The sequence below is a fragment of the Scomber japonicus genome, chromosome 5 (genome assembly GCF_027409825.1).
Source record: "Scomber japonicus isolate fScoJap1 chromosome 5, fScoJap1.pri, whole genome shotgun sequence".
Lineage (NCBI taxonomy): Eukaryota > Metazoa > Chordata > Actinopteri > Scombriformes > Scombridae > Scomber > Scomber japonicus.
This window is the reverse complement of record NC_070582.1, coordinates 19,525,620-19,551,624: the sequence shown is the minus strand read 5'-3', so window position 1 is coordinate 19,551,624 and position 26,005 is coordinate 19,525,620. Positions and strand designations below refer to the sequence as shown.

The 26,005-nt window shown below is 38.3% G+C and overlaps 1 protein-coding gene across 1 annotated transcript in view; it reads right to left on the bottom strand.

The window, feature by feature from the left end:
• Positions 1 to 10,636, bottom strand: part of LOC128358351 (voltage-dependent calcium channel subunit alpha-2/delta-1) — a 58,015-nt gene extending 47,379 nt beyond the window's left edge. The window contains exons 1-3 of the mRNA XM_053318593.1: positions 10,548 to 10,636; positions 4,709 to 4,790; positions 4,199 to 4,315 (exon numbers count right to left, since the gene is read on the bottom strand). Coding sequence (XP_053174568.1) covers positions 4,199 to 4,315; positions 4,709 to 4,790; positions 10,548 to 10,636 — 288 coding nt within the window. The remainder of the gene's footprint in view (positions 1 to 4,198; positions 4,316 to 4,708; positions 4,791 to 10,547) is intronic.
• Positions 10,637 to 26,005: the final 15,369 nt, after the last annotated feature.

Here is a 26,005-nt window from a genome sequence, read left to right as displayed (position 1 = left end):
TAGTGTCCTGTTGATATCAAGCCCGGGTATACATTGTAAAACCTTGCCTAACAGTGTGCAGCCAAGTTCTCATTATTAATGCATGCTACACTTTGCCACACACTTATTTATGGAAGCATGAGTAGACACACACTTGTTTCACACACCTGTGGCTAGGTAAACTGCTGCCTTTCAAAGGTCATCTATCATGTAGAGTTAGAGATCAGAGAAAGGGAGACAGATGAGACGAAGGGGAGAAGACAGAAAGGCAAAGCGAGGATGAAAGTTTGAAAAACATTTGACAACTAACTGAAAGTGGCTCAAGTGCCTTGGGCAATCTCCAATTATACTGACATTGAGAGTCACTCCCAACCTTATATCAAAGGCGTTGAACAAGAAAGGAACTCCCAGCTGCAATAAAGATCCCCTTCCTTTTTTCCTGTCTGATAAACTTTACAGCCAAGTTTAACTTAAGAGATGTGTCAGCAAAATTCACCTCAAAGCACAACATCTATTGAGACAGTGTACTTATATGAAGTTCTGATTTGAGTTAGCTGGTTTTTGATGTCATTTTGCTTTGTTGTTTACCTGAAATAACTGCAAATAAGAAACCAAGAGCTTAAATCATTATTTTTTTCTCATAGATGAAGCATAGCGTTAGTTCATGCAGGACACGGAGGTCATACGCCCCAGCTGTAATCAGCTGACAGCCACTGATCGAACGAGCACACCTTATCAATCACACACCAATCACAGCCATTCTCACCACAAGGCGGTCCCTTTAAGTATGACTCCACCAACACTGATCTAGCTTCACCATTGCTCACCCTGCTGCTGGCCACCACCCCAGCCTCCACCTTTCTGGTTCAGGGTCCCATCATGGCTCTAGGGTCAATCTGCAATTCATGTCACTCCAAGGGGGTTTTGCATTGCGCTCCCTGTTTATAGCTCAGCATGCTGCTGGCTAATCCAGGGAGCATCTTAGAGTGGAGCCTTCAATGCCAAGTAAAACTGTATTACCATTTGTTGCAATAAATGGTTTAATCTATGACGAGAGTGTTCCTGACTGAACTGTTCTTACTGTACCATCCTGACAGGCCATCTTTATTTACTCGGTCTATCTGTCCATCAATCCATGCATCCATCATATTCATGCATTTGCTCATCTTCCCCATCATCCATTCATCTATTTATCTTCTCATCCACACATCTTAGGACAGAGAATCCAATATCAGTGTGCCTTGAGGTTACTCGTAGGAGAGGATGAGACACAAAGACGCAATAAAGAATGAGGATTGATCGATGTCCGGAGGCTGGATGGATTGTCAGTATCGGCTGTCATGACCCCCCACAATTCACATACCACCTACCCTTAGTACACATACACACACAAACATAAATTCACCTCAAACTTCTAACCACCTCTCTTTTCTATCACTTGGATAATGTGCTGAAGCCAATTTTCTTCTTGCTGCTTACGCATCTTAATGCACCAGTACTTGGAAAAATGATAAGAACACCAGCATGTTTACTTAACAGCAACAAGGCAGACACTTGGCAGGAGATATGTTTATGAACACTCATAAATACTCCCTCTCCATTACTAATAAGACAACAATGGTGATGCCTTATAAAGGCAGGGTAAAGAGTGCTATGAACTCCCTCTGTATGTATAAAAACAGTTCAAACTCTTGATATATACATCTCTGACCTAGTTCTGAGGGGTATACAGAGGGGTAGAATGAGAGAAACTCCCTAGGGTCAATGCTCTCATTAACACATCGAATCCTGCAGAAAGATATCAGTCCCTGCTTTCTGATCTTCTGTACACAAGTATGTACCTAAGTATGTAGATCTATCTTATACAGATCACCATAACACTGGAGTATTAGGGCCTGATTTACTAAAGGTTTGCGTGTGTAAAAACGTGTGCAAACTTGACATCACCCGCAAAAAATGTGCAAGCTGATCTACTAACGCAGCGCACTGAGGTTTGCATCTTTCAACTGTGCAAGATAGTACGCGCTGTCCATTTAGTACGTTTGCCATAATGAATATGTAATGTTGGACGTTTCAACCCCAGTGTGCAAAATACAGGGAGGAGAAAATGCAAATATGTTATTTAGCACATGCACTGTGATTTACCAAACTTGAAGGTATTTTACTGACGCTAACTGAATCTATAAATAATACCTTTGAAGGGCAGGTATTAACCGGTTGCTCACTGCGCTCAGATGACAGATGATGTCACTGTGGAGAGTAGGAGAAGGAGGCACAATGACAGAATACACACAGGACAGATTTTTTCCACCTGTGTTATAATTTTGGAGTGGAATATTTTTGGTTTTACTAACAGCATTGACTTTGTCACAAATACTCTCCCATATGTCGGTTTTTTCTAGTAACTCAGTATATTTGTTAACCTCTTCCACTAGCCGATTCGTCACAAATTCACAAATATACACAGCATATTATTGGAGATTTTTAAGTAGCAGTTAAAAAGTTTTAGTTCATTTTAAGAACAAACAAAGAAAATAATATATTGCAGTTATAATTTTTAAATATACAACCATGAAAGTTGTAGAATACTGAAATAGGAGTTGATTTAAATGCAAAATTTGAAGTGATAAGAAAGCACTGGACCACAAGAGTATCCATGAGAAATGCACAGCAAGAAAGCATTGTAAATACATCATGGATTACATTGAATTGATGAGTCATAATTTTCTCAGTATCTTGGCATTGGTGTCACCTGCATACATTACATGACTGCATATTGACCGGCTCATGACAGCAGAGTGAGGGCCATGCACTCGCTTGCAACGGCCTGTTTGCGTTTTATTCATGACGTCGCCAGCCTACCGGAAATTGTCCCATCCCTCCCGATGGCCACCCTGCCTTTGTTTAGTACCCACTATTTGGGATCATAGTAAATAAGGCCCTTAGTGTACTGAACAACCACAACTCTGCAAACACACACAATTCAGTTAATGGCTTATATTAACAAGGGAGCAGTGCAGCCTGTAAACCCCCTTATTCTGAACAGAATATATTTGTTTATAACACAGGAAGCCTTTTGGAGGAGGACTAGAGATCCTGTTGCCAGAGGATTATTAAAATGTTTTGAATGTAGCATGCACCATTTAAAGCATAATAGCACCTGGAAAAGTACAACATCCAACTACACTTAGTAAACCAGTGTACAACCAGACAAATGATTAAAAGGTAAATAAATGGACGGAAAGCACTATAACTGTAATAACATTTTACTGTTACACTATTATCTGGCCATTTGCTGTTTACACTTTATTATAAATATATATTATATGAATACTTTTTATATGAGCTTTTATAGTTGGATTTGGGATATAAGGAGATTTATAAAAATATTTTTCTCATTCTTATTAAGAACTTAAAATGTATCACATCATACATCTGAATGTAGCAATGACTGTTCCAAATTGTATGGTACATTTGTGTATAAAATGTATATATTTGGAAAAAAAGAACAATTAAATATTGATCTAAAAAGTATTTAATCTGAATGCTAGATCACAACATGTCTCTCATTTGAACATCTGACCAACACAGAACTATTAAAGGTGTTAGACTCTGTGGGTTCAGTCTTGATCAGTCCCTTTCAGAAGTCAAACTGCCAAGAACAACAGGCATATTTTCCAGTGGAAAGTTGGTACATTTAAACCTCTTTTTACCCTTTTCAATCTGTCCAGGAGCCTCGTGGTTGGAATGCTTAACAATAACATCATTCAAGGCAAAATCAAATTACTGTTGGCTGTCAACCAAAATTCATGTATAATCAAAAAGCACTAAACCTGTTATTTTTCCAATAAAAAGTTACTATAGTAAATTATGTCATCACTATGTGTGTTTAGATTAACATTAGAGTTAATGCATCTACTAAAGTTGTCAAATTAAATGTCCTCAATGTCAATATGTCACGAAAACCTACAATAATTAGTCAAGTTTATTTATTTAAATTAAATTAAATTAAATTAAACACAATAAACATACACACACATACACATACACACTTGGAATATTTTATATATACACTCAAATCTACTATGGCTGAGTAGGAACCAGATGAAAAACATATCTCTGTCGTAGTCCTTGTTAGTAAAAGATTTAGTCCTGTACAGCTTTAAAATCATACAGTTACAAACTGACAGTTGGTTCCTCTGAGTATGGTGAGTCTTACCTCCAAGGCAGCAGACCTCTTCCGCAGCAGCTGTTCAATGTTCCTGGCTGCTCTGGCCACCAGCTCCTCTGCGTCATTTTGCTCTACAGTGTACCGCTCTTGGTTTCTCAGAAAAATCTAGATAGAGAGATTAATGATGGCACACAATCACGCATATAATTGATGATTTAATCCTGATGTGTCAGACATTCATTTGTTTTAGTTCAATAGAATTAACAGACACTAGTGCTCAACTATTAATCAAAATGTTATTGAAGAAGAGCAGAAATTGTGTTACCTCAGGCTAATTGTACTTATTTTTGATTCCCAATCAAGAAAATTGTTTTATATTGTTAATATGGACTTAAAATTCAAAATAATAGAATTTAAACATACAATAAAAAATGTGATAAATCATGATTAACCATTGTTGATTGTGCCTTAATAGGCACAGTAAATAAGAGATATTATGTCCACCGCTGTTTGTGTTCTTTTTTTGTGCAAGTGTGTGAGGGGTTTGGGTGTATATACCTGATTGAGACTCTTCCAAGCTGTGGCTGTGTCTGCCAGGGTGACAAGCTCTTTCTGCATCTGATCAACCCATTCCTTAATCCTATGGGACAAAGCAGTACACACAACCGAACTTGTAACTCAGATGTAACCAGTTGAGAAGAGACATCACAGGCATTTCACAGTGCAATTAAACTGTCAATCAAGTGATATTACATCTATCATCTAACAAGGCCATCCAGTCACACAGCGTCAAAAAACAAACAAGGCCAAAGAGAATCACTCTGATAGGTCAGGCAAAATGTCAGCCAATCAGACTTGAATCACCGGGAACAAATACAATGTCATCTAATCAAACATGTGTCACTGGGTGTCAACCAATACGATTAATTTCTGAAAGTTCAAACATGAAGTCAGTCAACCAATCAGATAAGTGTCAGCTAGTGTTGTGACTGGTGACTGTGATGTGAGTGGGCAAGCAAGGGGTGGGAGGTGGCCAGGACTGATGTGCTTCTCTGTATATCAAAGAGCTCCAGGGACATCAAGTCCAGCCTGCTGGTGCCACACAATGGATTACACATTTGTCCCATCCTCCTTCAGTCCTATTGTCTTATCTCAATCACACTAACATCACTCCATACCTTCTGAACACAGTAGCAGGCATAAAGATAGGCTAGAGGAGAATGGCAAAGAGCTAAGGCCTTATGCATTGAGTGACACACAGTGACTTGTTAGAATAATCAGACTCATCTAGAGGCGCACCTGGTATGAGAGGCTTTCCAGATACTTCTGTGCATGTGGATGCATTAATTTACCATATATACTGCCATGAATGCACACACACAGATAAACACACACATACACACACCCTGAGGCAGTGCCATTAATATTGTATGAGATTGATAACAGGTTGGCATTTTTATACAGATGCTCTCATTGTCATGCATTCACACTCACACAAACCTATGTGATTCTCCCTAACGGTAAAAATATATACTTGGATATACAGGCTGGAATAAACATAAAAAAGCAGATGTGCACACCCACAAAATAACTATTCTGCCCCAATCCATCCAATAGTTGTACTTAGTTGTAATAGTTAGTAGTTTTTAGTCTATTGATTGTAGTCCACCTTTTTGACGATTAAGTAATTGAAGTAATTGTTGCAGCTATACTATACATTTATCTTTGTGATACTTATCTAGCATTAACTTGATCTTTTGTCTGTTTAATATAGTATAGGGGCACATTTAGAATGATTTTAAATATATATTAATATCATGTTTTACTCACTACAACAGTGCATGATGTGTTCAGAGACCACCACACAATATAAATCAGTTACAGCAGTTTTCTCTTTTTTTATTCCTAAAGCAAGAGGCGGTATACAACCAAGATAAAACTGTTAAGGGAAGGGACACAACTGGAATGATGCCACACCATCTTTTCTTTTTTCTGCTTACTGGTATATTACAGTCATCTCTCATACCTTTCCTTTCTTTTCGTCTTCTCTCATCTCTTTAACTCTCTTTTCTTCTCGTATATTTTTTTTCTCTTGTTCCTCTCCTCTGTCCCACACTTGCTCATCCCCAAATCTACTAACAGAAAACTGATTGTTAGGTATTTTAGTGGACCTTGGACCCCTAAGCTCGCAAAGCCTGAAGCATTGACAAGTCAATTTTGAGTTAGAGTTTATGTGTATGTGTGTGTGGGGGTGTGTGTGTGTTTATATTTGTGCTTCCAGGGACTTGACATTCAGAGTGCCATCTATCCAGAGTTAGCTTCTGTGAAATCTACTGCTACCAGTGTAAATCTCTACAACAAAAAGTCTCAGGTGCTGACAAACAGACAAGACACGGCTGCAGTGCAGAATGTGTTCATCTGCACATCGAGTATGCCGACATTTACTTTTTGCAATGCACTTTTTACCTGAGTCTATTTAGGAAATATCGTTAATAAGTGTGTCTAATCGGGAGGATGGCTCAGCCCAAATCTTCCACAGTGCTTAATTTCTGATGTGTTTGTGTGTTTGTTCTGTCTGTGTGTGTATGTGTGTGTGCAAATGCAGAAAGCTGCAATAAACAGACAAAGAAGTTTTGTCAGCCAAGTGCTCACTTGACTCATTACATAGCCTACAGTAAAGGGCCATAAAATAGAGTTATGCCACTACTCTCCGAAGCCTTAAGCCTGTTGCTTTATATGAATATTCGTAGTCAAATCCTCTTGTCAAATAAGCATTAAAGGATCAGATGTATTAAACATAGGCATGGAAAATGTCTGCACATTAATTCCTCATCCTTAAATCATCCATTTTGAACCATCTCTTGAGGTCCCAACCAAGTTTAATGGTGAGGCTCCTTAAATGCCATGAGGTGAGACCTGCTCACCTCCTGCAATCCAGACCAATATGTCTCATTCTAAATACAAGTTAGGTGAAGTACAGGGATGCTTATCTGCTATCATATGTTATCAATGGCTAAAATAATATGCCTATTAAGAGATGCCTAAACAGTGATAAATTAGTTATTGCTGAGCTGAGGTGGCAATTTTTTCTGCTCTGGATGCTGGGCTTTGATTACTGAAGCCTCTGGTACAACGCTGGGTTAATTAAACACACACACACACACACATGCACACCACACATACAAGGCAACTGGGTCAGACACTGCCCTACATTGTTTTTCAGACACAGGAAGAGCAAATGGGAGCAAAACAGAAAGAGAGGCGTGGAGAGACAATACAAGAAAGAGAGAGACAGATGTTGTGATGCCATCACTTTGGAACTAGAGAGAGTAATGAGCTGGCCCGTAGTGTATCTAATTACTCATTACAGAGGCAAAGACAGAAGCAGTCCAGTTCAGGATGAGGCTTGGAAGCACCAACAGTAATGCGCTGGAACAACCTGTGATGCTCTGCTCACACTCTGTAGCCTATACACTAACACCCAACTGGCTAATTCAGTCTTTCTTTAGCCTGCCCCAAATATAAAATTGATTTTATATGAATTGGAGGGCTTTTGGATCAAGGTCTGGCCAACCCTGCATCCTCAATCTGTCTTAAAACAATAATCATATTGTATAGGCTTGCTGATGATCTGTAGTGAAAATATAGTTGATTAATGAATGATTAATGATGCAACTGCATAAATGTCTGAAATTTTCCTGGCACAGTCAAATATGATTATGAGTTCAAAAGAAAAATCCACATGATATAGCGCTTTACTTTTAAGAAAGGGTTTGTCCCATCCTTGTTTTTATTCTCTTTGAAATGTTGTTCTAGACATCTAAGGAACGTGTTTCATCTCCAGAATAGGTACAGCAACAACAGAGCTATATGATGGTGATAAAGAGAAACAAAAGCAGCTTAATTCAGTTTTCAACATTACCATTAATTGGTATTTTTCACGTCATTCACTTGATCAGTTTAAGAATGCACTTGATGGATGAAGCGTTTCATCCAGTTCATTTTAATCTCTTTTGGCTCATTTTGTCCGTGTTCAAACATTACATCTCATCATCACGGACACTCAAAATGACTCCAAACACCTTTTCAGTACATAAACATTACTGCCATGATTAGGTTCATTCTGTTATTGTTGATGAATATGTCGTGTCTCTGAGGGTTAAAAGTCAGACTTATGAATTGACTTCTAGAATTGAAGAGGTTTATTGCAAGGAACCCAAGAAATCCATCGTACGTCTCATACACATATCAGATGTCATCAGCCAGAACACAGATATTTCCTGTTTTTATGACATTGTAAGGCTTTTGCACTCAATGGTCTGTCTTTCACACAACCATCTCTCCCTTCTCACTCCACAGAGACTGACATCCAGCCTGCCAAGAGTCAAGCTGGCTTCCTATTTCCTAGCGCCTGCACCTAAAATGACTTTGCACGAACTATTCTGTTTTTAACACTACCAAAAATGACCTGACAATACTATAGATACTGTCTAGCTTAAAATATAACATGTAATGAGTTTCTTATATTGATATTCACTGCTTGTTAGTCAAGATATTCTCAACAATAATAAGTTCAGGAATGTTTTTTAGATGAGATGGGGTTTTTTTTGGGATGGTCTAGTGGGTGTGTGTGTGTGGGGGGACAGGACTGCGACAGTAATGAGAAAAAAGATGTTTGAGAGGACCATCTGTTAGATGATCCAGACTGTAGATTTTCCTCTGCTGTGAATTCAAAAGAACAGCCTTCCATAACATCCCCTACTCCTGTTAGAAATTGAATTCAGCAAACCTCAAAAAAAAAGAAAAAGAAAAGAGGCCATGGAAATATAAAGATGGTGATACTGAATGGTCACCATCGCCACAGCAAACTTAAAACAGCTTCCAGTATAAAATGTAATCAGGTTTTCTAGCCTTTTAATCCAAAAATCCAAAAAAGTATTTATTTAGTATGCTACAATCTGATGTGGAACCAATGTGGAAAGGAAGTCTAATGTCACAAACTGATTTCCTTCATTGTACATTCGATATACTATGTGAATTTTACTCGAATTAATTTTTTACTCACTCTTTTCACAAATTCACCTTGAGCATCCAACAGATTTAGCACAAGGGGCTGTTGGCTGTTGAGTAGCTTAAGCTGCAGGTATTTTAGCTGTTGATAATTGTGTGTATTTCAAAGGGCAGCAAAAAAAAAGTTTTCTGCTGTGGTAATAAGATCTTCAGTGGCCACTTGGTTGACTATAACTTCAGGGTTCAAATACCAGCAAGATAACTACGTTCTGTTAGTGCTTAGAATTGTATTGCGTTATACTGAGAAGCATTTTTAATATTTAGTCTTCCCTCAGTAATAACTGGTGTGGACAACATATTAAAAATGTCTCATAAATGCCAACATTCTGGTCTTGATGATCAGACTTTTAATTCAAGTAAAAAGACAATTAATTAATTCAAGTTAAATAATGTTTGGCTAAAATGTGACAGTATGCAGAATTAACTGAACAACCAAATTTGTATTTTCTCCATTTTTACCACAGTATTTGGTCTTCATTGTAATCTCAAGATCTGAGAGACATACAGTAGGCTACTGGTTAAATGAATGAATATAATAAAAGATTTATTAGTTAGGCTACTGGTCTAATAAATGTGCATGATATCATTGTCAGGAATACAAATATAAAACCTGATACCACTCCCAAATTGACTGACTGATTTTTTAATTCAATTTTTTTTTTTCAATCTTTTCTGGTGCTGTTAAAACAATTTTCTCACTTCTGACTGAATGTCTGAAATTACATGTAAATAGACTATAGTTCAAATTCATATAGCCAAAAAACATACCGGTTATATGGAGGAAATAGAGATTTATAGAGTTATGATTATAATGATTATTACTATATTAGATAGCACATAATGTCTCAAGAAGGGGAATAATACTATCAAATCAGGTGAACTCTTTACCCCCTTTCAAGGGCCAACTTTTGTCATTTTACATACAGAAGCAGGTCCATGAGAAACCACTGTAACTCCTCAACAACTTGTCACGGCACCCCTTGGCTACAGACATCCAGGCGACAAACTGCTAATTTTGGTGAGTTTAATTAATTAATTACCACCTGGAGATGAGCAGCCACCGAAAAGCTGAAATATTGTCTTCCGCCAAACGTGTTTTCCTTAAGATGACCATCGGTGCATGAATGAGACGACCAGCCCACCCCACTCTCACACCTCCAAGCGTGCACGTAATGTAGACTACACACACACACACACACACACACACACACACACACACACACATTAAATGGGTAACTGTTTACAATTACTATCTCTAAAAGACGAGCACTTGAAACAAACAGAGAACATTTAATGCTCGAAATAGGATTAGAGGGGATATACTTACATGAGCTGTGTCGGAAACTGCGATGCCAAAGACCGGTCTTGCCATAGCAGGACAAGAAACACCCAGACTCGTACCCTGCAGGTATCCATTGTAAAAGGGGGGAAATTCCCCGACGTACGTCAACTCCAAATGTGCTCCGCTCCCCTTTGCTGCCGCCGGTGAATGGGAGCGGTTTGCGGAACCAGCGTGAGTGGCAGTCTGTCGCTCCCTTACAGATTAACGAACCTTGACACCTCTAATCTGATCATCCAGCCATCCAGCGCTCTAACAGGTACTGGAGCTGGATATTTCAGTCTCTCTCTCTCTCTCTCTCTCTCTCTCTCTCTCTCTCACTCTCTCTCTCTCTCACTCACTCACTCTCTCTCTCTCAACCCCCCTCCTGTTCAATCTAGTGTGGACAAAAATCACACATTCTCCTCAAATATTGTCATTGGGAATACAGTGTGATTGTTAGTGACTTTACAGGTTTATTATCTAATATTGGTGGTGGTACAAAATGCCTGTTATATATTTGAAAAGGAATTGTGATATTTGTCATCACTGTTTCTTTTAGCTGTAGCCTATGTATTTGGAGCAACAATCATTTCCCTATAAAGAAACACCTGCCAAAAGAAGGGTCTGACAACAGGTACCACACACACACGTGCATGCACACTGAATACAGATGCAGGTCCAGCTCTTTAACATGCTCTACAACCTTTCAATGCCTACAACCTGCAGGGATTTACTGGCTTTGATAGCACTATCTTTGCCAGTGACTATCAATCATCCTGCATGGTTGCATGAGTGGCAGCAAGCAGAGAAACTACCCCACATGGGAATCACTGCTAGAGTGACAGATCTATTGATTTCACACATACAGTGTAAAATCTTATGAGCAAAGTACAGCGAAAGCCCAATAAATCTCAGTGCCATCAATCATGTACAGTACCTGTTTTATAAGATTGCATTTGCTGTGCATCCTAACATATACAATTTTGAATCACAGTCTGACATCAAATTACATAGTTTTTGTCATCATCTTTAAATGTAAAGAGAGTCAACATTTTGATTGAACAATTGAATAACACACCTATTGTGTGTTTGTGTGTGCGTAATTCAGGCCTGGAGGGAGGGCAGGGCAACATAAGCAGGATGCTTGGGGATTTGGTTACCAATCGTTGCTTGGCAACCACACACCATCTCTCATGTCCTCTCACGCTCTCCTCCTCCCTTTCCCCCCGTTTTCTCTTTGTCTCTCCCATCTCCACCTCGCCCAAAGCTCTAACTGTACTGTACCGTTGCTTGCCCCCTCCCTCAATTCCTCTTTCCTCATTCATTCCCTTTCACATCACCTTCTGTACATTCTCTCTCATTAGCTTTCTCACACTAATTTCCCCCAAAAGAAGACAATGTACTCTATCAGTCCTGCTGGGAAGGGATGGAGAAAAGTAAGTGAATGGTAATAACTGGAGAGGTGGTGTGGAGTGGAGGAGTAAAATAGCAAGGAGCAGAGTGGAGAGGATGAAGAGGTGGAGGCTTCTTCTGAAGACAGCTCCATTCAGTACTTAAAAATAAATAAATAATTGGGAACATCTCACGCGACATCCCAAAAACGGAAGAGGTGTCAGACTAATGCCTGCTCTGCAACACTCCAACAACACCTCTCTTCACGAAGTCAAGGAAATAATGTAATAAAAGTCCAGACTAAAACTTACTGACATATCAGATAGACATGAACTTTGTTAACATTTTATCAATGGGAAATGGGAATTCCCTACCCAATATGCTTGTAAAGATAATAGGTCCGAAGAGCATGACCACACAATACCTTTTATATATTGGTCAGGATAATATTGGCCTCAGAAGAGAGAACCGCTTTTGACATCTTTGGTTTCATTGATCTTAATCTAATAATGTGTAAAAGCCCCATTGGTCACACATCAGTTATATTGTCCTGTAACATTAGAAATTATTTGAGAGAAGATAGTGCCATCTGGAGGCAATGTTTTTTAATCACAAGAACAGATAGTTATACTGTACAGCAGTGGTTCTCAAAGTGGGGTTCAAGGACCCCCAGGGATGCTTGAGGAACATCATGAATTCAATTTGGTACCAAGGACAAGGGGCTATAGACTCCTTTAGATAGTTATCTAAGTTTTTGTTATCTAAATCTTGTTCTTTGTACCTTTTTATATGCTATAGTAAGCAAAACACATCAAACAGTGATAGGAAACAAATCTAAACTGAAAAACAAACAAAACACACACATTTAAAATAAATAAAATTGAATAGTGAGCAGTTAGTTTGTTAATCTAAACCAATAACCACATTAGACAGTATCTAAAATGAATATGAGGAAATCTAGTTCAGAGCAGTTCATTATTTCAGACCCAGTGTCTATCCAGTAAGATATATGATATATGGTATCAAATGTGGGTTTCATGGTGAACAAATGTAAATACCAGTCAGCCCAGGAATATCAGTCATTATGCCCAGCTTCTGAATCGCTTGCAGCTGTCAAAAGCCTCATTGATGAGTCAGAGTCATCAAATATATCAATCCCTTTGAATGATTCCATTAGTTGCTTGGCAACCAACTTTTCAATATATTTTGGAAACAAAGGTTAACTTAGACATTGCCTTATAATTATTAGAGAGTTTAACACATGTCTGGGAATAGGAGGGTAAAACAAAATGCTCTGGTAAAAACCAAAGTAGATCATACAATCATACATGCAGGTTGAAATTAAGAATATATTACAACGTATATCTGTAAAATAACACCAAAAAAAAAATGAAATCACACACCATAACATTAAAAAAACAAAAGGAAAACAAAGAAACAAGCCTAGGTCAAAACCTTGTAACCTAGTATCACCACATATTGGGAATCTACTCTCGTCTGAAAACGTAATAAAGTCACATAGTCCTTCAGCAAAATTTTCAGCAGCCTTTGGCCTGGCTCAAAATCTCTGGTACTGTCACTACCTGATCTGAGTTAAGTAGGTCTATCTGCAGAATCATAGTACTCTAAGGGCCTGATTTACTAAGATCCCAAATAAAAGGTACTAAATCGTGTGCACAGTGCAATAGATTGCGTGTTTCGTTTGCATGTGTTTTGCGGGTGATCTACTAAGAATAGCTATGTAAATGAAAACAGGTGCAACAGGGTGGAGACAGCAGTATTTAAATGAGGGTTTTGCGTGTCTGAATGGAGAGTTTGGACGAGCAGAAAGCTGCAAGCGCAAAATGAAATGTGATCAGGTTCTAGTGGAAGAAGTTAACAAATATATTGAGTTATAAAAAAAAACAAATATTACCAGAGAAACCGACATGGGAGATTATTTGTGACAAAGTCAATGCTGTTAGTAAAACCAAAAATATTCCACTCCAAAATATTAACACTTGTGGGAAAAATCCATCCTCTGTGTATTCTATCATTGTGCCTCCTTCTCCTCCTCTCTCCTTCAATCACAATATGTGTGCTAAATAACATATTTGCATTTTCTCCTCCCTGTATTTTGCACACTGGGGTTGAAACCCCGCCATAGCTGCAAATAAAAGTAACGCTGCAAACAAAAAGAAACTGCTGCAAATAAAAAGAAACGCTGCTGCATATAAAAGAAACGCTGCAAATAAAAAGACACACCGCAGCAAACAAAAAAACCCTGCAAATAAAAACAAACACCGCAGCAAAAAAAAAAAAAAAAAACACCGCAGCATATAATAAAAAAAAACGATGCAAATAAAAAAAACACAACGGAAGTGGATTACCGGGGACTGTTTTTGCCGAAACACCGGAAGAAGAAACAACAACAACAACAGGACTACGAATTGGAAAACGAACTTGTTGTATTGTTAGCTTCGGCTAACACGGGGAGACCACTAACGAGAGTGGAAACAACTGACGGCTACATAGTTCCGGCAGCTTATTACTGTCGTTGTTGTTGTTGCTTGTACGTGTAGGTCAGGAAAAGACGTAAAAGGGACCGTATATGGTTTGTTATTTGTGTTATTACGTTACGTGTTGGACTAAATACATGGACATATTGAGGAAAGTATTTCGATGTTATGGAAACGGATTTCATATTTCACAAGAATGGATACTTGGCGAGCTGTACAGAAAGTCCTGAGTCATAAGATGATCGGTGTGGATAAAGGGAAGACTTTGAAGGTATGTAGAGATTATACCTGTTTTTACTTTAGCTGAGTGGCTAGCCGAGCCAATCGATAATACTATTACGGCTGTGAGCAACCAACATAATTCGTGAATGGTCTTGAATGAATCAGGGCAACCTATGCTTTCTAATGTACGGCATGAATAAATATGCTTAAGGGTTGGTGTTTAAAACATTCAGAAGGACTTGTGGCTACCTCCCAACCTCCGACCCGTCCCGTAGGCGGAACAGCGTGTTTTAAGTGTCTGCAGTTCCGATCCTCATCCCCATGTTAGCTGAAACAGACAAGTCACCCTCTAACATGCTGAAAACCATATTGATGTTTGGTTTGCAGTTAGTCATCCCTAATGTTTATGTGGCTTTGAGGATGTTCCTCACGTTGCCGGTGACAAACTGTCACCGGCAACGTGGGTTGTTCTCCAGTTCAACTTCAAACCTGGGGCTACATCGCCTGACCAAATAACACATTAAAAAGTACATGTAGCGACATTAAACACTACCATTTTCACTTACCTTCTAGTTCGTTTTCCAATTCGTAGTCCTGTTGTTGTTGTTGTTTCTTCTTCCGGTGTTTCGGCAAAAACAGTCCCCGGTAATCCACTTCCGCTGTGACTTTTTTTATTTGCATCGTTTTTTTTTTATTATATGCTGCGGTGTTTTTTTTTTTGTTTGCTGCGGTGTTTCTTTTATTTGCAGAGGCGTTTGTTTTTATTTGCAGCGTTTTTTTTGTTTGCTGCGGTGTGTCTTTTTATTTGCAGCGTTTCTTTTATATGCAGCAGCGTTTCTTTTTATTTGCAGCAGCGTTTCTTTTTGTTTGCAGCGTTACTTTTATTTGCAGCTATGGCGGGTCTCGGCCACCGTACGAAACGCCCCACATTACATATTCATTATGACAAACGTACTAAATGGACAGCGCGTACTATCTTGCACAGTTGAAAGACGCAAACCTCAGTGCGCTGCGTTAGTAGATCAGCTTGCACATTTTTTGTGGGTGATGTCAGGTTTGCACACGTTTTTACACACACAGGCCTTTAGTAAATCAGACCCTAAGAGTTTAGCCACCAATAAGCTGGCAACGGAGGTACTGTAGTCAGTGCTTCCCTAAACATAAGCCCTTCTTCACCACACACACATACACACAAACACATGCCTAGGATGTACAGTATATAATTAATATCAATATTAATGTTATGTTTCGGTTCATATTGTGTATTGTCCAAATATTTGGACAAACGGTACTTTGATGCATTGGCAATATTGTTCTTGAAACGTTCATACTAAAGTGAACTGAGAAAGAAATGCTATGCTACGTCAGGGAACCATGCACCAAAATCATCATTACCAAATGTAATCATAATCATAAATAAAGTTAACATATTGCCTATTTTACTGCAGTTCTGTGAATGGTTTGTCCAAATGGTGTTGCTAGACCTAGCTGCCCAACACTCGCAGACCTACTCATGCATCAACACTGCCGATTGGTGCAAAATGCATTCTGGGAGACTTGAATATCCACCTTCAACCAACCAATGGTCTTACTTCATCGCTCAGCCACTCAATCAGTCAGGGACAGATATGTCAACACAGTCTCACTCCCGACTCGTAAGTCAAGTCAAAAAGTGTGCCAAATAGAAAATGGCAACTCACTTCTGCACAGTTTCAGTGCCATAACTATTGTTTTTTCACTGAACAATTGTACAAATAATACCTTAAAAGCAACATGAGTGGTTTGATAGCATGCCTTACTGCAGCATCGACCCCTCACAATGCTCTATGAGAACAACTATGATTTCACTTTTAAACAAGAATAAAGTTTTTGTTACAGTTTAAAATAAAGCTCTTTCTATCAATTGTTCCTTTTTACTCTTGTGATGAACATCTACATTTTTGAATCAGCTTCCCACATTATACCAATTGGGGTTGTATGTCCAGATACACTGTAAATATAATTGTGATTATGTCATTTTGACTGTCATATCCCACATCACCACTATCACCTGCAGATTGTTTCAGGAGGAGGAAAGGTCCAATCATTCAGGTCTTTTTACCACCCCCTACATATAATTATCATAAGCCAATATTTTTTGAAGAAACTTCCACCTTGCAAATTTATGTCTTGCAAAATCTCATTCCAAAAATAACGATGGTTTTGTGTTGGTAATTCCTTAAGAAAGACCTTAAGGTTTATTATAATCATTATGAGTGTGAGTGTTATATTTAAAGGGGTCAAGATACCACCATCCACTTCTGGGGGGGGGGGGGGGGGGAAGAAACTCTTCTTTACAACAGTCCAACTGCTCAATCCAAGATGTTAGATTGAGTCAACACTGCCTCAGAGTGGCTATGTTATCACATTACAGCTGAATGAACCATCAAAGGCATGATGATGGATATGATGATGGCTGTTGCACAGTACAAATGATGTCTATGACATTGATGTACCATGTTCTTAATGCTCTTATTAAATAGTAAATGCATTGACTATAAATTAAATTTTTAAAAAAGTGTGCAAGGTATTTTTTTTTTAGTTAAGTCATGTAGTGGTGGTATGGCTCAAGGATAATTTTACCTAAAAATGCCACCACCAAATTGGCAGAAAAGCTAGCTCTGCCATTTCTCTATACAGGTCTACTAATCCATCTGTGTTTTCAAGTCAATGCATTTTTACAGTTCTTTGCACTTAATTGTTGACTTGTGTCTACTCCACACCAGTGAAAAGATTGCTTGTCCTTTAGCAGGTTTAATTAATATATGATGATTAAACTACATGTTGTGGATGGGTTACTTTTAAAAGTACATCCCCATACAATAAAACCATGATATGTAGGAATTGAACATCTATTACTTTGGCACCATCTGGTGGTAGTATCAAGAATGACACAGTGGCAGACAGTATGTACTGCTTTGTTGCTTTTCATGCCATGAAAAGTCAAAATGTCTGCTCTTAAGAAGGCCAATTATAACTTTAAAAGCTGTTTGGCCCTTAAACAAGAGGGAAACAAATCTAGGTTTTACTATTCAAAACAAGACCAAGCTCAACTCTGCATGTGTAATATAGGCTCTTCTTAATATTTATTCTTTAGACTCAGGGGAAACAGCTGATTTTTTACAGCACAATTTGCATAATATCTCAACACATCCTGTGTACAACCACAAAACCATAACATTAGATTCTTTGTTTTTACACAGAGTGAAAAACAAGACAATTTTACAAGCATATTTCTTTACAGTCAGCATACAGATAAATCTATACATATTCTGTCTCTTTTTAAACATAATCTTTAGGCAAAATATACTGACAAACCATCAACAAAACATGCAACATCCAAAACATAAAGTCTCAGACAACTATTGAAGTTGAATTTTTTTTTTCCTCTTTGTGTTGTTTCAGCCGTTTACGAGACGTGGTTGCACAGATAGTCATTGGTTGACAGCACAGGTTTTGATTACACAGTCAAATCCCCTTTACTACAGACACGCATTGCTGCATTTAGAAGTCTTTTGTGATTTTTTCGACACTCACATGCTCATACTTCAGACAATAGAAACATTCAGTCTTTGTAGAAAATAAACACTTTATGTACACGACTTGAGTCACATTCACACCCCTTCAGAACGACGACAAATGTATGATTTCACAATTACAGGCAACAGCTGATCTGAACAAACAGTATTTAGCTTGAGGGAAGTGATGAAACACCAGTGGTTAAACAGTCATGACTGAGCATTTTAAGGGATATGTCTTTTCTTTTCTTTTCTTTTTTTCTTTTCTTTTTTTTTTTTTTTACTGTACTTTGTACAAAGACTGTTAATTAGACTATGAGCACTATGTAGTAAGGTGATTTCTCCCCAGATTGTGCATTGTGTTTAGGAACCCCAACGTGTGTCTGCATGTTTTTCTTTTGCCACATAGATACAAAATGCACACCACAATATTTTCTGCCACCACATACACCATGATCAGTTCATTTCAGTGCAGAAACACAAAACACATAATCTTGCATGTCATGACAGTTAAAATGGGACAAGAAAATAAACAATGTAATAATAAAGTGCACAAGCTCCATGTAGATGTTAACAGCTGTTAACATCAATATATATTAAAATCAGTAAAAAAAAATCAATATATTTGAATATTTTCTTTCAATAATGTACAAATTAAAGTTATTTTTCAATAAGACATATTTTACACGACATATATAACATTTAATCCAAAAACAAATACATTTAAACATATCTATGTTGCATAGAATTACCTCAAAAGAACCAATGGATCTGGAATAAAAAACTCAAGGTTGGCACGGCAAAATAATTTTCAAAGAAATTCTCCACGTTCCCTTCCTTATTATATTCTCATTTTTGTGTTTTCGTTCATATTAGGTTAAAGTGACATCTTGTTCTAAGTGTAACTGTTGTTTCTGTTATATTAAATTCTACAAAAATTGCATCAGCCCTGTGATATGCCAAAATACACCAACAGTAGTTCTGAGGGTCACTTGATAGTGTTTTTCTCATTGTAGATAAGTGGCAAAACATGGGCGAATGCATGGGTCACCTGCACCGAATTTGTACTGATCCCATGTGTTGTTTGACCCACATATGACTGAACCCAAGTGGGCCAAGTGTTTTGGTCACAGGCAGTGAAAAAGGCTGGTTCACTGTTTGAAAAGGAATCACTGACACAAAACAGCACAGTGAGTTTTACAGCACAGCCAGACACACAGAGGAGCTTTGATGTTTGACTAATAAGAACTAACATTATTTTCTTCATTTTGAAATAATTTTTAGGTAAAACTCAAATCAGGGGGCTTTACTAATACACACAAAGCAGAGCTGTCATGCTGAAGTAATGACAGTTGCAGATCAACGTGTGGTTTTGACACAACTTGAGTTGTAATTGTAATTACATGATGGGCTACACCGAAAGAAATATTAGCATACTCTGAGCAACCACAATAGCGTTAAATTAAAATATTATACACGTCATACAGATGTGATAAACGCTTGTCATCCTCTACAGTTGGCTTGTAACATTCAATACAGCATGTGTTTTCGGCTTCAGAGCACAAAAATGCTGTTCATTTTATTGTAATTCTAACCTGCTTTACAAAGTAGCATACCGATGAAGTAGCGATATGTCACTGGATTTTGACATTGACCTTTAAAGTTATCACAGCCCTGTTGAATATCTGGTGGTGCATCAGTGTGATAAAGGACCGGGGGAGCGAGTTTTCATAAACGTCATTGAGCTCACGTAGTTCCACATTCACATAACAGCAATTAGGACTGCCTATACCATAGACAAAAGAAGCCTACTGGATTGTCAGTGCACCACCCACAGCCTTAATCTAACAGAGATTATTTGTCTATATTTAATTACTGTATCTATATAATCTAGTGACAAGAGACAACTCTTATACTGTATATTTTGTTAAGATATATTCTGCATCTGATATTTTTATATAATATAAACATCACAATGTACAATGTGATTCTCTGATATGCTCTGTAATCTGCATGTGTGATATGTACAATCTGAGGTGCTGTACATTTTCATCCCATCCCATAACAAAAGTCAACTATTCTACATAGAGTAGGCTTTGTTATTTTTTATCTTTTGATATGAAACCAAAAGACTATCATACAAAAGAAAAAAAAACAACAAACATCATTTGTATCCTTCACCATCAAATACTTAAAGACCACTTATGTCCACACACGTCAAGACCATCATTTAGGCATTACAACAATGACTCTCATAAGGAAAACACTAATTCAGTTTATCATGCTTGTGTTCAAAGTCATTCACTTTTCCCCCTCTTCCTCTCTGATGACAGATATGTTATCCCTGTTGCACAGCATCAAAACAACCAAGTCTCATGTGGATAATGAAATTGGAATATGGTAAGAAAGACATCACTGCTCCCAAAGCCATATTGCTGCCAAGTCTGTGTCAGTGCCTGCTGTGGCGTTTGCATGTTTTTGCATACTATAAGCAAAGTCCACAGCAAGCAGAGACCTGTGAAGAGGTGGACATGTGCGCTGGCAGTGTTGAACTGATAACAGTTGCTATGGTATTAGCACATAATTCCTTCCTACTTATTGTATAACTTATAAAATGAGGAAGCAAATAACATTTTTATTTTTTTCTCAAAGTCATCTTTTTCTCGAATTGGACCTCTCAACTAGTACACCCTGGGTTCACCTTTCGTTGACGTATTGCAACTCCATCTTTTTGGTGTGATGCTCATGGGTGGGTTTGAGTGGAGTTAACAAACAACTTGTGCCAGCTGACCACTCTCTTCCTCATGTCTACCTTGTCCAACCAGATGTAGGCTTCCCCTATGAGGGTCTTCTTCATGAACTTCCCTCCATTGGAAACCAAGAAAAGCTGTTAGTAGTAGGAGAGAGAAACACATTTCAGAGCTCATTCAGTATATTTATTCATTCATATCTGATTTTCATGTTGTTATTCAGGTAAAAGCATGTTATCCAGCATGAATAATACAAGCACTGCTGGGCCAAGTGGTTAGAAGATGACAAATTGTGATCTGATGATCAATATTAAAAATTACATATTAAAAAGCTTAGTGAAAGTCCAGACAGGAAGACAATATTTGCATTTTGTCACGTCATAGTTTTATTTCTCATTCTTCGGTCATCCTGATCCTTCTTATAGTCCATACTGATCTGTCAAAGCTCATAATTTCTGGGACATCAATTAAGACGTCAGCTGTTCACATCAACTGGTCAAGTCTAACCAATAGCATAGTGACACACCTTCTTTGTCAGCCTATCATATTGCAGCTGTCTTTTTTAAATGTTCTCCTTCTCTGCTCAGGTGCTTTCTTGAAGCCGTTTTACATCACCACCCAGTCTTCAGATTCCTCAATGTATCACTTCATCAACCTCATCAGCCTGATCAGTCTCAGTAGAAGTTAGATAGACGTCTATTGTCTCTGTGCTCTCTCTCTCCTCTCTCCTTCTTCTCCCTTTTTCTTTCTCCTTTCTTTCTCTTCTCCGTCTCTCCCTTTCCCTCTCTCTTTCTCTCCCCTCAACCCCAACTGGTCAAGTCGGTTGGCCGTCCACCTAGAACCCAGTTCTGTCTGAGGTTTCTTCCTGTTAAAGAGAGTTTTTTGCTCATGGGGAGTGCTTGCTCATGGGGTAATGTTTGGTCTCTTTTTAAATTAATCAAATAATATGGTCTAGACCTGCTCCATGTGAAAAGTGACTCAAGATGACTTTTGTTGTGATTTGTCCCAAGATTGATTGAGTCATCAGCCACAACCACCCGTGTCTGGACTCCATGGACGGGATTTATCTTGCTGCTACTCAAGACTGACGTCTTTTGACTCCAAAATTCTCCCTGCACAGTCAAACTGCCAAAGACTTTGATAATACCCAATCATTAATATAACCTGTATAATAAACAATTCCTTTTACTTCATTCTCTGGTCTCCCCTGATTGAAATATATTCATAGAATTGTTTTACATAGGTTCAAGGTATGGTCAGGATTAAATATGGACAGATTAATATTATTCTTTATAACAATATCCATTCTTATTTTAACATAGATTTAAAGAAGAATAAATAAAGGTTTGTAAGTAATAAGTCAAGATCTCCTCCAAACATGTTATAAGATTGTTTTTAAATATTCTCTTTGGATGATGTCATCTACAAAAAAGTACCTAATTGAAAACCTTGAAATCCCAAATATTTATTCTTTATTTAACTGTTTCCCTGTCCACTGTAAAGTCTTAGTATGTGTGCACTGGAGACTTCAAGTTTCCCCAACACACACAGTTGCATACTGGACCACAATTAGCATCCACACTAGTTGCGATGGAACAAATTATGCTCATAGGCTAACACCTTAAACTCAAATTTCTAATAAACACTGAGAAACGTCCCTCCTTCAGCCGGTGAATGTAAAATCAGCCCTCTAGTTGCAAACTCTGTACATATATCATTCTGCAACAGTAACAAGTCACGACAAGCAAAACACATTTTTGAGTGGAGAGGCATTTTCAGCTAAAACTATTAAGATTTATATACTTATATATCCTGCAGCCTGCCAGAAGGTAGTTCAATATCCCAGCTGTTCCATGAGGCTGTTACATTCAGGTTTAAGAAGTTACTCAGATATTACACGTCTCCACTTTAGGTTTAATGAGTCATTTCAGGGACTTAAGGTTGTTTCTGTCAGAGGGGCGACAAGCTGGATGCAAACTAAATTTTGTTTTTAAATGCTGCAGCTGTATTGCTATAGAGACAGATCTATGTCTGCAACTGTCTCATTTGGGCCTACGTTGTACCTGTATGGAGTGTCCAGTTGGGTTGAGGGGGAATCTGAAGGTTTCATTGAAAGAGGGCTCCCTGTCATGTCGACAAACTCTGGTCTTCTTCTTGATTATCCTTTTCTGAGTGGCCACATTTACCACATACAACTTGACATACAGGTCTGCAGGGAAATTAGACAAAAAACACATTGACCATGGATTGGTTAACCTAAATAATAACCTAAATAAAAATACACACATTCCTTCATTCATGCATGTGCACAAACAGGCTAGTTTCAGACCTGGCAGGTGGTCCGGGCTTTTGAACTTGTAAGTGATGTTTCTGCATTGAAGGATCTCCAAGACCAATTGGTCTCCTTCAGTCTTCACCTCCTTCTTAAGGGCAACCTTGATTTCCCCCATTACTTGTGTTTTACTGCCTAAAGGAAGAGAAAAATAAAGATGTGATTGATCAGTTTTTAGAATAAAGTCAGATTTTTGTCTTTTTGTCTTTGTATGAATAGTCTTCTTAACTATATGAAGTACTTGTAGACGGATTTCTACAGTTTCACAAGAAAGCATAGTGTTACTTATAATTATGCATAACTAAAACTGGTCTCAGTGCAGAATGAAAGTTTCTATGCAGGCCTCAACTGTTGTGTGTCTCTATTGATAATTAAGTTTTAAACGTTTTACACAGACAGGCTGAGTGTGTTAAAGGTGTTCTCAGACATTATGGAAATTACCCCCTGACCCTCATCTGTGTAACAGCTGCCAGGCTGCAGCCTAAGGTGACCTTGGACCCTTTGTTACAAATTGAAACTAGAGATGGAAGGTAGGCATCATGTAGGCATCATGACACCCAAGCTACTTGAAGCGTAGATATAGTTATGACAGAGGGTAGGATAGTGTGACATCCTCTTGTCTTCCATCATCCCAAACCATGCATCGAGCCATTATGCTGCCTGGTAAATATTGTTAATTGATAATAAGCACTTAACTGCACATTTGACTCTGAATTATGAAAACACAGCTTAGTGGTGGTTAAATAAATACATTTTTAAAAAGTGCCCAGCAGGTGGAGACCTATAACCAAGTAAGAATCCTCAACATGTACAGTACAGTAAACAGAGGACATTTTTGAACTTGCCTTCATTTTCTGGGGTCCCTAGTTGGTTTTTGTCAGTGCCATTGGGAATATTCTTACCACTATATAAAAAAAGCAAAACATTATTCACAATAGAACATGGGACATGATCTGACTCATACTGAATGACAGACAATGCAATACAGGGCAACATTGTCACCGTCACTGCATAGATGCATGGTGTGTATTAGAAAGAATCACAAATGCTCTTACATGTGTGGCACTTGGAAAATGGCACTGTCAACTCCAGTGCCCACCCCTTCCCCCACATCTCCATAAGTGTCTCCCACAAGACTTGGGGCAGACAGCACCACTGATCCTGAGACATCACCCAGCCGGTGTCCTGGTCCTATGGGTAGCAAAACAGAGGACGATGGTGATGGAAAAAAAACCCAAAAAAACATCTACCTCAAAATTATTTGGACTTAGTGATGTACACAGAGCATCATCACTGATACAACTTTTACCACACATGCATGCATGTCCCACAAATATGCAGAAACACTTCACACCCCCCAGCTGTCACTCTGACAATGACACTGTCTGTCACACGTAGCTTTGACTGAGCATCACATAACAGCATATCAAGGAAGGAAGACATCAACACAGACGACAGCTTGTCCTTGCATTTAGCTTTATCTTTGTGAGTTAACCTTGGTTGACTCAATAAGATAACAGCAAATCCCTTCACTGGAAATAAATGAAAGTCACTTAAGTTAAACTCACACATGAAATTTAATGTGATGATGTTCTCTTATAGACTTACAGTAATTATTTGTTCTTGGCTCCTGGCTGCTGTTGAGTTATGCTCATATAGTATGAACGAGCGTGATTAGTTCAGGGAGTATGTGAAGTGTTTCTGTAGATGAAGGGTGGATATTTTGCTGTCATGGGTATAGAATCCACTTCTCTACATCTGCTTCGCAATGATGACTAATACCATTTAGATTATGTTTGACACACAGTCTGTGACTCAAAGGCAGAAGCTTGAAATCCTGTTTTCTATAACCCCAAAACTATAATTATATCACACACATGTAACACACAGAGACACACACACAAACTATCAGACATCCGCATCCTGACATACATGAAAATCATTAGATGAGAAATATCTAAACGGATTTGTTACTGGAATTATTTACACATTATTTATATGGCAGACTTAGTTTATGTTAGATATCTATTTTTTTACATTTGTATTTAAAAAAAAACTAAATTATGGTTATTAAGGAAGGATTAGTGCATTTTTCCTATGTTGCCTCACCTTCCCTTGACACTTCTGCTCCTCTCATGGTTAGCTGACCGCTTTACTCTCAATGGCCGGTGAGTGCAGAGTGAGCCTCCTGTTGACTTTTGAACCTCTTGGTGTGTCTGTGTTTCCTGGTTTGACTGGTTCAGTCTCACATTAGTGTCCACTTTGTTTTAGGCAGTGGGAATAGGAAAGGACTGGGTAGGGAGGAGAGCCTGTGTGCCATAACTGTGTGTGTCTGTGTGTGTTTTGTGACTTCTCTAAGGGTTCATTCATATGGAACACGCATGCACACACACAAGAGACTGCAGCATCACAAAGTCCTCTGTGGCCAAGGAAGCTGCAACTGCATGCTTAGATAGCTCTGACACTGGACTAACTTATCTCAGAAAGGGATGACATACATATAGTAGCTATTCGTTTTGAGGACATCACAGATCGAGACACTAAGGACACTAAAAATAAATGGATACTGTTTAAATTGCGTTTTTAACATTTACACTTGTACAAGACGCGTGAGGGATTGCCATCCCAGCTTGGTTTCTATTCTGGGGTTGGAGATTGCCACACTGGGGGGTTTTGTAGAAACCATAAGCTTGGGATTGGCACATGCATGCAC